The 15437-nt window shown below is 42.9% G+C and overlaps 1 protein-coding gene across 3 annotated transcripts in view; it reads left to right on the top strand.

Annotated features, from left to right (window-relative positions):
• Positions 1-13494, top strand: part of LOC131128188 (nuclear receptor subfamily 6 group A member 1-A) — a 76948-nt gene extending 63454 nt beyond the window's left edge. For all 3 annotated transcript variants that reach the window (XM_058070804.1, XM_058070803.1, XM_058070805.1), the window contains 7 exons: positions 974-1029; positions 1647-1807; positions 2359-2589; positions 3563-3817; positions 6684-6805; positions 6875-7027; positions 7479-13494. In XM_058070804.1, the coding sequence (XP_057926787.1) occupies positions 974-1029; positions 1647-1807; positions 2359-2589; positions 3563-3817; positions 6684-6805; positions 6875-7027; positions 7479-7609 (1109 nt within the window). In that variant the 3' untranslated portion in view covers positions 7610-13494. The remainder of the gene's footprint in view (positions 1-973; positions 1030-1646; positions 1808-2358; positions 2590-3562; positions 3818-6683; positions 6806-6874; positions 7028-7478) is intronic.
• The last annotated feature ends 1943 nt before the right edge of the window (positions 13495-15437 follow it).

The following is a 15437-nucleotide window of genomic DNA, read 5'->3' as shown; positions in this document are numbered from 1 at the left end:
CTATATTCATCACCCAGGCAGGGAACACCCTGGTCTGGTCACCAGCCAATGGCAGGTCACATATAGACAATACATAAGAACTACACTTTTATGAAAGGTAAAAGTTATGCTTATTATAGCAGGGTTATGGTTAGGGCTTATTTGCTGTTTTTTTCCAACTATTTCTCTTTTTTCTTAAATAAGTTTTGTAAATGTTCTTATTTTTATAATATTTTGACTTCATTCTCATCGCTTTTTCCCCAACCCAATTTTTCTTTAATATTTCAACTCTATGCTACTAAAATGACGTCATTTTTCCTCGTGGTATTATGAGTTTATTCCACTAAATAGTGACACTTTTCTTGTTGGAATACATATTTTTTTCCTCACAATATTTTTACTTTATTCTCCTAAAATTACAGGGTTTTTTGTTATTATTATTTTACATTTATCAAGTATTTCAACTCAAAATGATGACTTCAGTCCCATAATATGTTGACCTTATTCTTGTATTATTATTATTATGACATTTTCCCAAACCTATTTTTCAGAAAATACCAATTAGTTTGTTTTTCATGATATTACGACTTGTCTTTCTTTAATATTTTAAGTTTGTGCAAATAAAACTACCTCATTTTTCTTGATATGACAATATTCTCATAAAATTGTGAGTTTTTCTTGGTAGATTTCAACTTTTTCTTTTAACATTTTGATTTTATTCTTGTACAATTACTGAAGATTTGTCCATTTTTACAGTTGTTTTTTAAAATATAAATTTTCAGTTAAACAGTATTTTCTACCAGTTGTACATTATGTACATTACAGTATTTATGAGTTATTACCCACGTTGGGTGAATGAGATGTGTTTTCTACGAAAACTGAAAACGGACTTGCAGGGATTAGAAAAGGGTTTAGCTTCTTTGGGATTGACGATGATCACCACATGGTCCAAAGAACGTAAATGATGGAGTGCTCCTCTACCTTTGCCACGCAGCAATCAGAGAGGACGGCATGCCGGGAGGGAGGAACAAAAGCATCGGACCGGTTCAGGTAAGTCACCTGACAGTCAAATATGCATTCTCCCGTAAACAAACATTGAAATCAGGCTTCCGGCGTTTGATGGAAGAGGATGAGTGAACGCGGCTCCATCATGGACGAGGCTGGTGAAGTAAACGCACGATGCAGTAGTAGGCCTTGACCTCGACTCGTCACTATGCATTAGTCGTCTCCATTCAGCGCTGCTTTGTTTTTGACTCTGGCGAGTGAGCAAATGGTCTGGAAGGAGAATGCGAGACATGAGGCTAAGTATCTCGGGGAACACAACGAGATGTGCTGTAATTCATTCCAAGTCAATTGACTCGCTAAAAGAGAAAAAGCCACACTGGTCCATTGAAAGGCTGCATCATTTATTCCATTATGACCAGGAATCCATGGCTGCTTCACATGGACGCAACGTGCCATATTCATTCCTTAAATATAGCCTTCTGTCCATTTGAATGAGTGGAGTACACGTTGCTAAACACGGGTGCTTGTTTCCTCCATCGACTGTCCTTTTCATTGTGCGGCGGCGTCCTTGCGCCGCAACATCTGAGCGAGGAGCTCAATTCACGGAATACTTTTGGTGACGAGGACATACGCTAAACGTGTGCCATTGTGCGTGTTTTTAGATCACGGAGGAGGAGATTGAACGCATTATGTCAGGCCAGGAGTTCAAAGAGGACGCCCCGGAGCACACGTGGGGCAACAACGGCGACAGCGACCACAGCTCTCCTAGCAACGGCGCCTCGGAGGGCAACCAGCCGTCACCCGTCTCCACGCTGTCGTCCAAGTGAGTCCATTGCATATCTCCGCCTCTCGGCCGTTTGCCCAGATAATGAGCCGTCCCTGACAGTCCAATGCCTCATTCATCCTGGCCAGAGTCCGCTTAAAGTATTCATCGCGTCAAGAACGCCTGCGTTTGCGGCGCTGCAGTCGTCTTGATGACATCAAACAAAAAGAACTCGCCGCGCTATCTGCTCTTCTCGCAGTGGAGACGAGCTCGTTGTCTATCTGTGCTGGGCAAGGACAAATAGCATCTCGCCATATTTAGCATCTAGCCTGATTTTAGAGAAATAGTCTTATCGCCTCGGCTGATAGCTAATCACCAGAATATTTGTCTCATCCAATAAAAGCCGAGACAAAATGAAGACAAATAACGAAATGCCAACGCGGCACGAGCCCTGGCATGCAAGTACACGCTCCGTACATTCTGTTCATTTCATAAAGCCTTCTCTCTACACGCCGTCCTTGGGGTCTCTGCACATGTAATGTACATGCAATTATTAATTACAATGGCTTTACAACTGACTTGACTTGACCTTTGAACTGGTCTGCTTCCAGTCGCTCCATGGAAATGAACGGCTACACGGCAGCCCTCAGGGACCAGTACATCAACACCTCCATGTCCACGCATTACCAGCTTTTACCACATCTCTTCAGCTACGCCGCCCAATCCGGCCTGCTGGCCCCCCAGCCCCGCAGCCTGTACCCCCAGTCCCACCCGCTGGTGCTGCAGCTGGTGGCTGCAGAAGACCTGGCCCCCCTGGCCACGCCGATGCTCATAGAGGATGGGTGAGTCCGCCCGGGAAAACGTCTGCTACCTGGACAAACGTATGGAGGAAGACATGTTAGGGGCGGCATGGTTGCATTTGTGTTGCTATGGTAACTGCAACACTGCACTTCTGTCAACATACGTATGCTGTACGTCCGCGTCACCACGTAAGAATGTGGGCTCTATGGCGTAGATGTTGCATCATGCCAGTCGCTAGATTCCTTCACATGAGGACAATCTAAAAAATGTGAATTAGCATGCTAGCAAGATAGCAAAAGTACCGAAAGGGATAAAGAAGCTCTGTCGTGATATCGCAATATGGCATGTAAGTACTGTATGTACTATGTCAAACGATAGTACTAAGTACTGAAAGAGATTAAGTATGTTTATTTGTCATTTTACATCATCAGTGAACGTATACAACATTTTCAAAAGAGTGAAATGGCTCAAATGCTAACAGTTAGCATTCTGCCACCTCAGCAAGATAGCATGACGCACCAAAAATGTGATGGCATAGCTACTAGTAGTACTACTACTATTTTTTTTCACTTGAGGAAAAAGACTAAAATGCTCACCGTTTTATCGTAGCAAGGTCTGTAATGATATGCCATGGAGGTATCTACTACGTCAAAGGACTAGAAGGCCCAAAATGCTAACGATTAGCATGCTTGCAACTAACAAGATAGCACAAAGTACTGAAAGATATCAGGCAGATCTGTAGTGATTTCACAGTGAATGTATACACCAGTTTTAAATGAGTCAAATGGCTAACATGCTAACATGCCAACAGCAACATAGCACTAAGTACTGAAGGAGATTAGCCATCCAGTAGCTGGAACGGTGAACGCTATTTTCCAAAGAGTGAAATGGCTAAAATGTCAACATGCTAACAGTTAGCATGCAGCACGAGAGCATCACCATCATCTATACCAAGATATGTAAATGTGTTTGTAATACCGCCTGTACCTTGTGGCCCCCCTGCTGGCGTGGCAGCTACAAGGTGACCCAGGTGGAGCTGTTTGCCCTCCTGTGCCGCCTGGCCGACGAGCTGCTGTTCCGCCAGATCTCGTGGATCAAGAAGTTGCCTTTCTTCTGCGAACTCTCCATCGAAGACTACACCTGCCTGCTCAGCTCCACCTGGCAGGAGCTCATCCTGCTCTCCTGCCTCACCATCTACAGTGCCCAGATCTTTGGCGACTTGGCTGACGTCACTGCCAAGTACACGCCGTCCGATGACGAGCTGCAGGGGTAAGTGGCTGTGGAAGACCAACGTACGCTCCAGCGCCGGTTTTTGATGGCAGGTAGCGTTCTAAACCGGTCACCGGGTGTCAGTCATGTGAGATCATCAGACTTGATCGCCACCAAAACAGGCTTTTATTGCAGGTTTGAAAAGCAGGCACAATAATCCTTAACACGGCTGTGAGCTAAAACTCAACTCTGAACCTCCAACATCTTCCACACAGAAGCACAACCTTTTGAATTGTGGGCCTCACTGGCTGAAACAAATTAGCGGAGGGGCTGTCTATATATATATACAGTATGTGGTCATCAAATAGGATGACCCACTTGCTCACGGTGCAACAAAACGAAAACAAAGTTAATGCGTCACATAAATCAACTACTACTACTAGGTGGGTGATAAACAACTGCTAAGCGCGAAACACAACACCGAACTTCAAAGTAGTATTTCCGCAAGGCATGCTGGGTAGTCCAGTGGCAACAATATGAACTATGAATAATAAATGAGGACCTGATGACCTCCTCAACATATTTTGCAATCGAGCAAAACTGCGACAAACATGGCAAAAAGTGAAAGTACCACAAGCTACCCAGCATACCTTGCAGGAGCATATGTGTTGGTTTTTTTGGCATATAGAATTGAGTTAGAAGTCAATCAAAGACTGAATGCCGCATGAGAGCTTGATCCACTGCCCCCACTTGACATGTTTTACGACGCCTGTTATTAGATATCGTTGGAATAATGTTGGATTTGAGATTTTGGGATAATGGCCAGCTAATATTTTACAGAGAATGAAGGTAGACGTTCCGGTCTGTTGGCGCTGTATCTTCAAATACTCGATAATGTACCCTATCATTGGAGGGGAGCGCAAGAGTGGAATTGGCCGGGGGCCAGCGAAGCGGTCCGTGAACAGGAGGACCCGACAAAGCAGAGCAGCGGCTAGCACCGTTCATCCGCCATGTGATGTTATTATCTGGTTATTGGTAGGAAAGGATGTGTGGGGGGGTCGCGCGTGTGTAAATCAGGCTGGGATTATCTAACCTTGTGACACGTTTCCACGTGAAATACAACACAGGCCCGACGCCTCGCTTAGTTTGGATTTCTGGAGCTTGAGGAGTGAATTTGGGATTTATAGCGGCGGCTCCTATTTCAGGGAAGTGAAGGAGACAGAAACGATAATGTTTAGATGAAGTGGCTCTTTGTCTCAAAAGAAGGATGATTAGTAAGATGCTTCTTAACAGGAAGTGTACCTTCCCCGACAGAACCTATGCAGACACGCCTGGCGAGTGGCCATGACCAAAAGCTAAGAGCTTTGTGGTTTGTGTCATACAACTAGTTTTATTTCCTTTTCTCTACTGTAAAGTGTCCTTGAGTACTCTGAAAAGCGCTATACAAATAAAATGTATTATCATTCAAATGTATTATTGTACGGGTTTTAACCAAAGGTGTCCAAAGTGGTTCCAGCGAGGGCCACTTACTGGAAAATCCAAGGATGGGAGGGCCACTTGCATTTTTTTGGTTCCGGAAGTTACCGGTACAAGAAATACCGATACTCTTCCAAGAAAAAGTTGCATCTCATGTTTTTGATACATGTGAAAACTTTTATTATTATTATGAGTTTTGCTCTTTTTCCTCCATTTTTGCTGTTTTTTTCCCCAAAGATTTCAACTTTCTACTTGTATAATTTTGGTACATTTTCTTTTCTTAGTGTGGTTTAATTCCCGTAATGTTTTGACTTTATTCCCACATCTTTCCCCGACTTAATTTTACAAAAACCACAACTGATTTTGTTTTGTTTCAATTACAACTTAAAAAAATACAATGTTTCTTTAAAATGTCAAGTGTATGGAACTCTCCTATACAAACAAGAACATTTTTTTCTCTTTATTTGTAAAATTGAAGTTCTTTCTTTTTAATTTTCCAACAATTTTACTATGACTTTATTCCCATAATATTTTGACTTTACTCTTGTAATGTACTTTTTTCACAACCTAATTTTCCAAAAATGTGTTTCTCATAATATTATGACTTCTTTTAATATTTCAACTCTCCTTAGAGAGAGGTAAAATTAATGAAAGAAATATTTTTTATTTATAAAGTTGTTTTTTCCAATACATTATACTCATACGATTGTGACTTTTTCATATTTTGATCTTATTCTTGTACTACTGCTGATTTTTTTCATTTTTGCTGTTTTGTTTTTCAGTTTTCTTGTAAAATATATTTTCAGAAAAGACCCCCCCGCCCCCAGGCCACACTTTGGACACCACTGGTTTAGACCTTATTGAACAACAGAATATGAAGTTATTGTCTTCATTTCCTGCAGCGGTGGACGGGCGTGTGTACACCCTCTTACATGCAAGAAAAACCCCAAAACAAAAGCAAAAAAGGCCACCATGATACTTCCATATTTTACAACCTACCCTGTAGAACCTACAGAGCAGGTTGCTTAGAACTGCTTAGAATATCTACAGTGTAGATATTCTAAGCAGTTGAATACTTATGTCTTGTAGTCACAATAAGAGAATAGAAGACATAAGTAAGAATAAAAGGTGACCATAGGGGTTGAAGGTTCTAATAATGGTCAAAGTGTATTTAGGAGGTTATTAACTGTTTATTTATGCTCCAATTCACGGGGATAAACAAGGGATTTCTGTGAATGAATCAATTGCTATCAAGAAAAGAAAGGATTGCTGTCACTATGCTGTGTGTGCGATGCTAGTGAACATATAGAAGATGGATGGATGGATGGATGGATGCTGTTTTTGCTGCCATTCCTTCCAAGTATATTTGTAGAAAAGCAGAAATGGGTGTGGGTTCTTCTGGGCTTTGTGGAACAAGGTCTGATGCTGGACTGTCTGTGTGCTCCCTCAGTTTTAGTGAGGACGGCATGGAGGTGATGGAGAGGCTGATTTATCTGTTCCGCAAGTTCCACCAGTTGAAGATCAGCAATGAAGAGTACGCCTGCATGAAAGCCATCAACTTCCTAAATCAAGGTACCAGGAGAACCAGGATATTTATAATATTTTGTCGCTAGGCGCTATAATGTTGTTCCACTTCTGCAGATATCAGAGGACTGTCAAACATCTCTCAGCTGGAGCAGCTGAACAAGCGCTACTGGTATGTGTGCCAGGATTACACGGAGTACAAATACCCACACCAGCCCAAACGCTTCCCTGAGATCATGATGTGTCTGCCAGAGATTCGCTGTATAGCAGGTAAGGCTAGCATGTTTCAAATATCTTTCTTGGTTAACTCATCTGTGCTTCTCAAACTTTCATTTTAGTGCAGACCTGCCAACATGTACACATTTATAGTACTCGGCATGGCATTTGACTCTTGAATATGCTCTCACTTTGTGTTTGTCATTTTCCTGGTTGCAGTTTCAAGTTCAGTCTGTACAGTAAACATAAAAGAATCAATATTGCTGTAGAAGCACAGCATGGATGGCCGAGTGAGAGTACGCCTTCAGAAGAGGGCTTCTAGAGGTCATACGTGGAACGTTACGTTCCAACTTAGCATATGTAGTAGCATCTCTCTTGCTTGTTTGCCGAGCCAGCAAAATCCCAGAGGCTGACTATGAAATCCTTCCATGCAGTAAGACTGGCCTTCAGCGGCTTTGGGGCGAAAGGTAATCTAACACTGTCATCCCGTGTGGTGCGTCCGCAGGTAAGCTGGTCAACGTCCCGCTGGAGCAGCTCCCGCTCTTGTTCAAAGCAGTCTTGCACTCCTGCAAATCAAGCCTGACCAGCTACAGGACTGGCCCGTCGCCCTGCGTGACCACCTCCTCTGGAAACTAGGGGCCGGCCTGACCCCCAGCGCCCCCAGCGCCCCCAACGCCCCCACCGCCCCCACCGCCCCCACCGCCCCCACCCCCTACGGCCAGGGAACGGTCGCCCCTTTTGTGAATGTGACAAGCAGCTAGTTTGTTTTTTTCTTGTGATATTTATTACACGACAGAGCTGAATGTATGCTGATTTCCACTGTGCACACGCTTCTGTCCAAACAAATGCTCATAGATGCATTGGTCTTGGAGTTTACACGTGTGTATCCGGTTTGCTCATGTGTCAGTGTTGCCATTGTTAGAGCTAGACTTAAAAAAAAGAGTTTATTTTATTCAGATGGGGGCAGATAGACACGAGTGGCAAGTGTTTTGAGACTACCTCAGGAAGATGTTATTGCTATTTTTGTGGTGTTAATGAAGAGTCGTCCAGTCCAATACCAAATCCCAGTGGACGCGTCACTCACAGGCTGAATGTTGACCAGAGCTGTGCAAATCAAACATGGATAAAACGCGCTTTTATTCCACCAAACATATGAAATAGAGCTACTTTATCTGCATGGACTTTTTGGATGGTTCTGCTTACACGAGGAAGTCGTGTCAAGGTAACATTCCACGAGTTAAGGTGACAGCTATTTGGATCTTTGGGATCTTAGGAAAAGGAGAATACGGGTATTTTTTACAATCGTAGACTGGGGATGTAAGGTTTTATTGCAAGGGTATTGGAGGGTAGCTAGCTTTGCTGTTTGTTGTCTTGTTTTTGACCAAAGTGTTATGCAATGCTTTTTTTTTTTCTCAATGCCCATCGGCGGGCATGGAGCTTACAGCTCAACAAAAACAACTAATCTTGTCGTTGAAGGATCGGATAAGAAACCAATCAATCTGATGGACAGATGAACATATGCCAGATTCCCTTCCAAATGCCGCTGAACCCGCACACATATTTACATTCAACAGGCGCGTTTTGGGGGGAAGCGACTAACTGATCAGTAGAGCTGCAACCATGTCCGACTATTGCAGTCAGCGTTTTTTTCATTGAAATATGTAAATGTCCTCTGATTTCACACTCTCAAATATGAAGATTTTTTCATTTCTTTCACCATCCATGACAGCAGAACTGAACAGAACTGTCAAAACAATATGAGCTTTGACTTTGGAAAACCGATGAACCCGACCGCCGTTTGTGTTTGATTCATATTGCGACAGACTTCAGATGAACCGACCAGGAAAACAATCATTAGGTCGCGGTTGTCAGGGAAAAGGAAAAGACTTTGGTAGCCTGGGAGCCAAGGATTCAAAGGCACCCTTAGTTTAGAATTTTGTGCCCGATGACGGACTTCACCCAAACAAGGAGCCTCAGATGAAGCCACTAGGAAAGTCTTAGTTAGTAGTTGCAGCCCTACTGATCAGCCGGTTCAATCAACTGTCATGCCGATGGCCTCGTACCGTGGGCACCGTGGGCATGTCAGACTGTGGTCAGGTCCTGCCAGGTCCAATCATGCTTTTGCACAGACCGAGATGCAGATTTAGGTGAGACCTGGCCCAAACTGTCTCAGGTAAAGTTGAATGTGACTAGCAAGGAATGTCCTGCCGCGTTTGCAGATAATCAGTGGAACCCGAGTGGGATTTCTAGCGAGGGATGGATGGGTTCCGAGCATTCTGGTGCTTGCTCTCTGTGACAAATATGCACATTGTTGGAGAATACGGTCTTTATTTTTGAAGTACGAGATGATCGTGTTGAATCGCTTGAAGTATCGTCTTTGATTACTCGACTTTTTTGTGTCGTTTGTGATTATCCGTTGTGTGATGTGCAAGCAGACAAAAATGCAGTCATTGCGACGACTCTCTTTTTTGCACACAAAGGTGAGGTTCAGAGACCTCGGCCGCTGCCCACCCGGTGTGTTCCTCTCTCAGGTCCGACTGGCCTGGATGGAAACAGGGTAAAGTGAGTGTCATGTCTTGCATTCAGGAGTTCCTCAAGACCTGCTCAAGTGCTTGTTGTGTTAGTAGACGTAGGCCAGGACATCGTAGGTCCGCTGTAGGAAAAACATTGATTTGCGTGATCCTGCCCCTTCATGCAGGTGAAGGTTTGAAAGCGAAACGCGAAATTAGTGATGAGCAGCGTTCGAATATCTGCTCTTCATCGCCGTGTTTCCCTTCCAAAGGCTCAGTTAGCCTCTTTTTGATTTTTAGGCCTTTTCATGTACCTATGTAGTTTTTGTGAATGTTTTGGGTTTTTGTTATACTTCATGTATTCATTGTCTTTTTTTCTTGGCACGAGGAGAAAGCCTCAGTTCTCTTTTTTTTTTACCTTTGGTGGACTTGATTTAAAATGCATTCCCGTTGTGCACGGCGAGTTATGAAAGGAGATGTGATGTCAGACACATTTTTACGTGCTGATCCTGGAGTAATACACCATACACCATACACCATGTTCCATTTTTTTCTACTGGTATTAACCCATAAGAACCCACACCCAAATCTGCTCCAAGTAAAATTACACGGAGACCATTTGTGCCGATATAATGAACACGGGACTCGTCACTGTTTTGCCAAATGCTCTGCAAAATAAAACCATGGAGCTTCGCTATGACGCCCAGGGCTAGTTCCTATCACCTCAGCGTTCGAAAAGTCCCAAAATGTTTACCAACGACGACCTGAGGACTAAAGCCATCTGCGATTCCATCGTGGAAATGATGGCGCTGGACGAGCAGACCTTTACCATCGTTGAAGATACCAGCTTTTGTTGGCTCGTAAACCCGAGCGGTTGCGGTACTCTTTTTATGTTTTTATGTAGTAGCGGTGTCGGGGCAAATCTACACGGGCAGTCCAGCCTTGTTTCTGCCTCATAATAATAATAATAATAATAATAATAATAATAATAATAATAATAATAATAATAATAATAATAATAATAATAATAATAGACATGAATAAGTTATCGGTATTGGTCTTGAGAAGCTACTAAATATGTTTCATTGAGCATCCATGGTATACTATGTACATATAGCTATATATATATATATATGTACAAATGTACCATTTTGGCATTTTTATTGTTTTCCGCAAACGTTGACAGGCTTTCCATAGCAATTTGAAGACGAAGAGCCTGTTAGCGATATATCGCTAGCTCGTTTTCTACGACATGATTGATGGAATGCAGTAAGAAGAGTTGAATTTAACATCCGACACCACATTAAAGCAGGATAACAGAAACCAATACTCCGGAAATGAGCTGGCTTACATAATACACTTCCATTTTGGGGAAGCCTTATCCTGGGATAGTCACATGACAACCAGTCCAAAACGTTTCCACGTTCCGTGTCCATTGGGGACTTGGAGTAAGCACAAAGCCGTTTGGCACGTTTGAAGTGTTGGCTTCTTATGGGTTCATTTCTTTCATTTTCTGTGTTGACTCAAGTTAGCCAAATAAAAACGTTAAAAAAAGTAAAATAAATCAAATGTAATTAGCTATCTTGGGGTTTTTCGGAGACGGGGGTGTCCGGACCTTTTATGGAAATATTTAGCAAAACAGGCTAAACCCCATCCAATCTGCCAAGAAGTCAAACATATTTAAAGGAAACAACTTCAAACTATTTCTCCTTTAGCCCCTCCCCTTTTAAAAAACGAGCATAGTTTGGACACCCCTGCCCCCCCGCTATCATTGACTGATCCAGGACTACCTTGGCCAGGACCCAGTGGTCAATGGGGCAAAGATCAGAAGGGGGATTGTTGCCTTAAAACCGAAGAACTGGCCTTCGCTACCTCACTGCAGTTTTGTCAGGATTGGTTTTTTTCAACACACAGGAAACGCCATTTGCAATGTACACGCCGAAACTACCTTTTTGTCATCGTTTTACTGACGCCACATATCACTCAATTGTTTTTTTGTCTTATTTATTGCTTTCTCCATTTCCTCTTCGTTTGTGGCTAATCTCACCTCAGATTCACGAAAGTGCTTCAACCTGACGACCAGCGTCAGCAAGTTGCCTCGTGTACGTCTCTACCTCAGACTCGCTGCTGTGTGTCTGGCAGCAGCTTGAAATTTCTCTTACCTTTGGCTGGAACACACCAAATACTTTGAATTTCACCCCCCCCCCCCCCCCCCCCCCACTTCTGTTATCGTGACAGATGAAGAATGTTGAATAATCGGGGGTGTAACGGTACGCCACAATCACTGCAGTATTTTGGGGATGGTAAAACTGCTTGGTGGCCTTTTGGGAACGACTACAAAAAAGGAAAAATCCAAACTTCTGGCAGTTCATTGAACAAATGAAAAGTGCCGTGTGAATGTGAAAATAACAGAGTACAACCTACTGCTGCCGCTGTACTGTAGTACTTTTATGTACTGGAGTTCATCAAACCAAACGCCCTCATCCTTCCCAGCATGCTTTGTGGGTTGTAAATTAGTCATACACCAATCTAATTAGCTAATCTAATTAATGATATTATTATTAATGATTAATTATATTTGGATAGCACAGTAAAGCTGTTCACCTTCCCAATACTTTCTAACATTAGACATGAAATACCTCTCTTCCACTCCTATTGGCCAATATAGGCGAGCTAGGGGAGCCTTGGGGGGGGGGCAGACAGGAAGTGACATCAGAGGTCCAGAGTTGAGTTTTAGGTTGCCGTGGGTTACGGCCACACAGTATCCCGTGTGAGGGATTGGTGTACCAAAACGGGCCTTTTCAATACCTCAGCCATTTTAATGCTTGAAAGTATTTCAGCTAAAAAAAAGATGATTTATGAATTCATATATTTTTGTGGTGAGGGATTACTGTGGGATGGTATTATTTTGCATGTATATTAGCGTGTAAGCGTCAATACCGGCATTGTCGTGTGGTGAAGTTGCATTGCGTTTGAGTTACTTGTTATATTTGGTCACACCGTGAGTGGGGGTGGGGCGGGGGGGGGGGGATTTGGTTTGATGAACCCATGATAGTTTGTGTTTTTTATCTATAAAAAACTAATCCCACCGTATATTAGTGTTACCGTGTACTATGTAATATTAAATGAGGAAAATTAAAATGAGGAAATGGCCCCCAGGCTGGAGTTGGGACACCCCTGGTTTACAGCGTTTCTTATTTTTAGGAAATGAAAATTCCTCATTAATGATGGAAGGTTTTCAAGCTCGGAACGACCACCATGACGCCTGCTAGCCAAAGCCTAGCCTATGTCGTGTTTGATTCTTTAGATGCATAGCGTGCAGGAAACCGAGTGTTTCACCCCCCCCAAAATTTGTACCGTTCCACCCCAATCAGTGTTTAGTTTTTTGTTCTTCTTTTCTCTGTTTGTATTTTTGGAATGCTTTGCTGTTCACCAGTTTGCCATGGAAGCTAGCGGCGGCTGCTATCATATCTGATGAATTATCAATAATCACGGAACGTAATTGCGGTCACGCTGACATCTCCTTGCGTTGACGTGCTTCCACCGCGGTCGAGTGACCCTGAGACCACGGGCCCGTGTGCCTTTATCACGGGTTTGGACTCCCGCTGCCGCTTAACTTATTGATAAAGATATTAGCATGACGTCGTCGTGGGATATTGGCGGATGTCATTTATGAAGAGCTAACGACGTCCCCTCCACTCGTCAGCTGAAATGTTTTTGTCGTGTTTGCTGCCTGTGGAACGTGTCCAACCTCGGTGGTCTGATGCCGTGGGAGCCTGTAGTACAGGAGTACGAGGTGAGGCGAGTACACATCTCAGGGAATACCTTCATCCAAATACTGTTGTTTACTGTGAACAGACAAATGAAACTGTGTCATGTTTTTTCTCCTTGGGAATCTTGTCTGCTCGTTACTTTGACTACCTGTTAAGAATGTGACCCATGATGTGTTCAAAGCATGTTTAGAATGTTAGGAGATAAAATAAAAAAAAAACAAATAAATGTGAACGTTATGCAAGCGTACCCACGATGTCCTTGATTGATTGACTTTTCAGTTCATTTCTTTTCTTTTCGTCACACGACATGATAAAAGAAACCCATGAGATGGGGGGGGGGGGGGGGTGTCCAAAGTACGGTAAGTACACAATGACTGCAATCGATGAGGGGCAGCACTACACTGGAAGGAACCAAGTACGGGTTCCACGCCTACCAGCGCATCCACAAAGCTAAGATGAATTGATACGTTCATAAAATATCTATATTTGACACACTTTTCTTTTAAATGAATGACCTATGATGTGTTCAAGGACTGCCGACCAAAGTGCGAAATCTCAATCTAAAAAAAGATACCCCAATTAGTTAATTTGCAATGTAGGATTTAATATTAACAGAATATTTTCATAGAAAACCTCTTTATGACTCTAAATATGAATTTGAACATTAGAGCCCTGTAGACATGAATTAACACCCCTACAGTCACTTTTACGCTCCCATTATTCTTTGTTTACATCACATTGCACAGGCTATGGCATCCCTTCAGGGACATAACAGACAGCCGCCGCTTGCATAGAAAGCTACCGAGCTAACGTGTTAGCTTTAGAGCTACTTATTCTAAACTTAAAATAGGGCTGAGTAATATGGACCTTCCTCGATATAGTTAGGCTGAATATCACATATGATATATAAACCAATATTTTTTGCAGAAACTGAATTGAAATATGTGTGCAAAGTTTGAGGAAATCTTATAGAAAAAAAGGCGCTGAAATAAAACTTTTGAAGTGAATATAATAATATAATATGCAATCATGCTGCACACGCGGTCGTCTCTTTGTAGGCGGGTTAACCACGTTAGCTCTTCCATCTCACATCTCACGTTCTCCATGACGACAGACGGTAAACACGGTTGATACCATCTTTATACAGCAACCTTTATACTGTCTTTTTCACTGTTCACTTCTGCTCCAAACTATTGGTGTAGAGGCTGGTTGATACCGTCTTTATACAGCAACCTTTATATTGTCTTTTTCACTGTTCACTTCTGCTCCAAACTATTGGTGTAGAGGCTGGTTGATACCGTCTTTATACAGCAACCTTTATACTGTCTTTTTCACTGTTCACTTCTGCTCCAAACTATTGGTGTAGAGGCTGGTTGATACCGTCTTTATACAGCAACCTTTATACTGTCTTTTTCACTGTTCACTTCTGCTCCAAACTATTGGCGTAGAGGCTGTTGCCGCCCAGGCTGTGCGTTGAGTTGTAGTTCAAGTTTGCTCCTGCATTTGACACTCTGCACTCCCGTTGTCCGCCACTTCAAGGTGCTTAAAGCTAACAGCCGCTCCCGAGTGTGGAGCAAGAATGCGAGCTACAAACGTACAAACGTAGCTGCACTCTTGCTCAAGGGTCCGTATGGCACCAAAAACAATAAGGACCAAAATAACTATTAAACGGTAAAAACGCAGCAGGAGACACGGAGCTGCTGTAACTAGGTTGGACTCGGGCGACGCCATCTTGAAACACGAGACCTCGGCATCAAACCTACTCTATATCGATATGAACGACATGCTTGTTTTTCATATTGTGCTTAAAATAAATCGATATTCAACCCTAACATAAAAGTGTTTCAAATGGAGTGGGGAGGAAGACAAAAACTCACCACTTCCACACTGAATGCGAGGAAAACCTTTAGTTCACTCCTTGTCAGCCGTGGCATGTCGGCTGGCTCGGTAGCCAATCTCCATGCAGCGTGAACGGTCTTTTGAATGGGTCCTCCATCATGACAATGACCCAGAATATACGACCGAGCTAAAAAAAAAAAAAGCATAATTGACAATATTTGATATGGCGACAGGTCTGAAGCTGACATAATCAGGTTTGATGATGATGTTGTGCTTTAAACTTGAAGATGACTTGGATGTCATCCAAATGAGACGTGACCAAAAAGCCCAGGAGTTGATGTG

This window comes from Doryrhamphus excisus, chromosome 4 (assembly GCF_030265055.1).
Source record: "Doryrhamphus excisus isolate RoL2022-K1 chromosome 4, RoL_Dexc_1.0, whole genome shotgun sequence".
In the NCBI taxonomy this organism is placed as follows: Eukaryota; Metazoa; Chordata; class Actinopteri; order Syngnathiformes; family Syngnathidae; genus Doryrhamphus; species Doryrhamphus excisus.
This window is presented reverse-complemented; position numbering and strand designations above follow the sequence as displayed.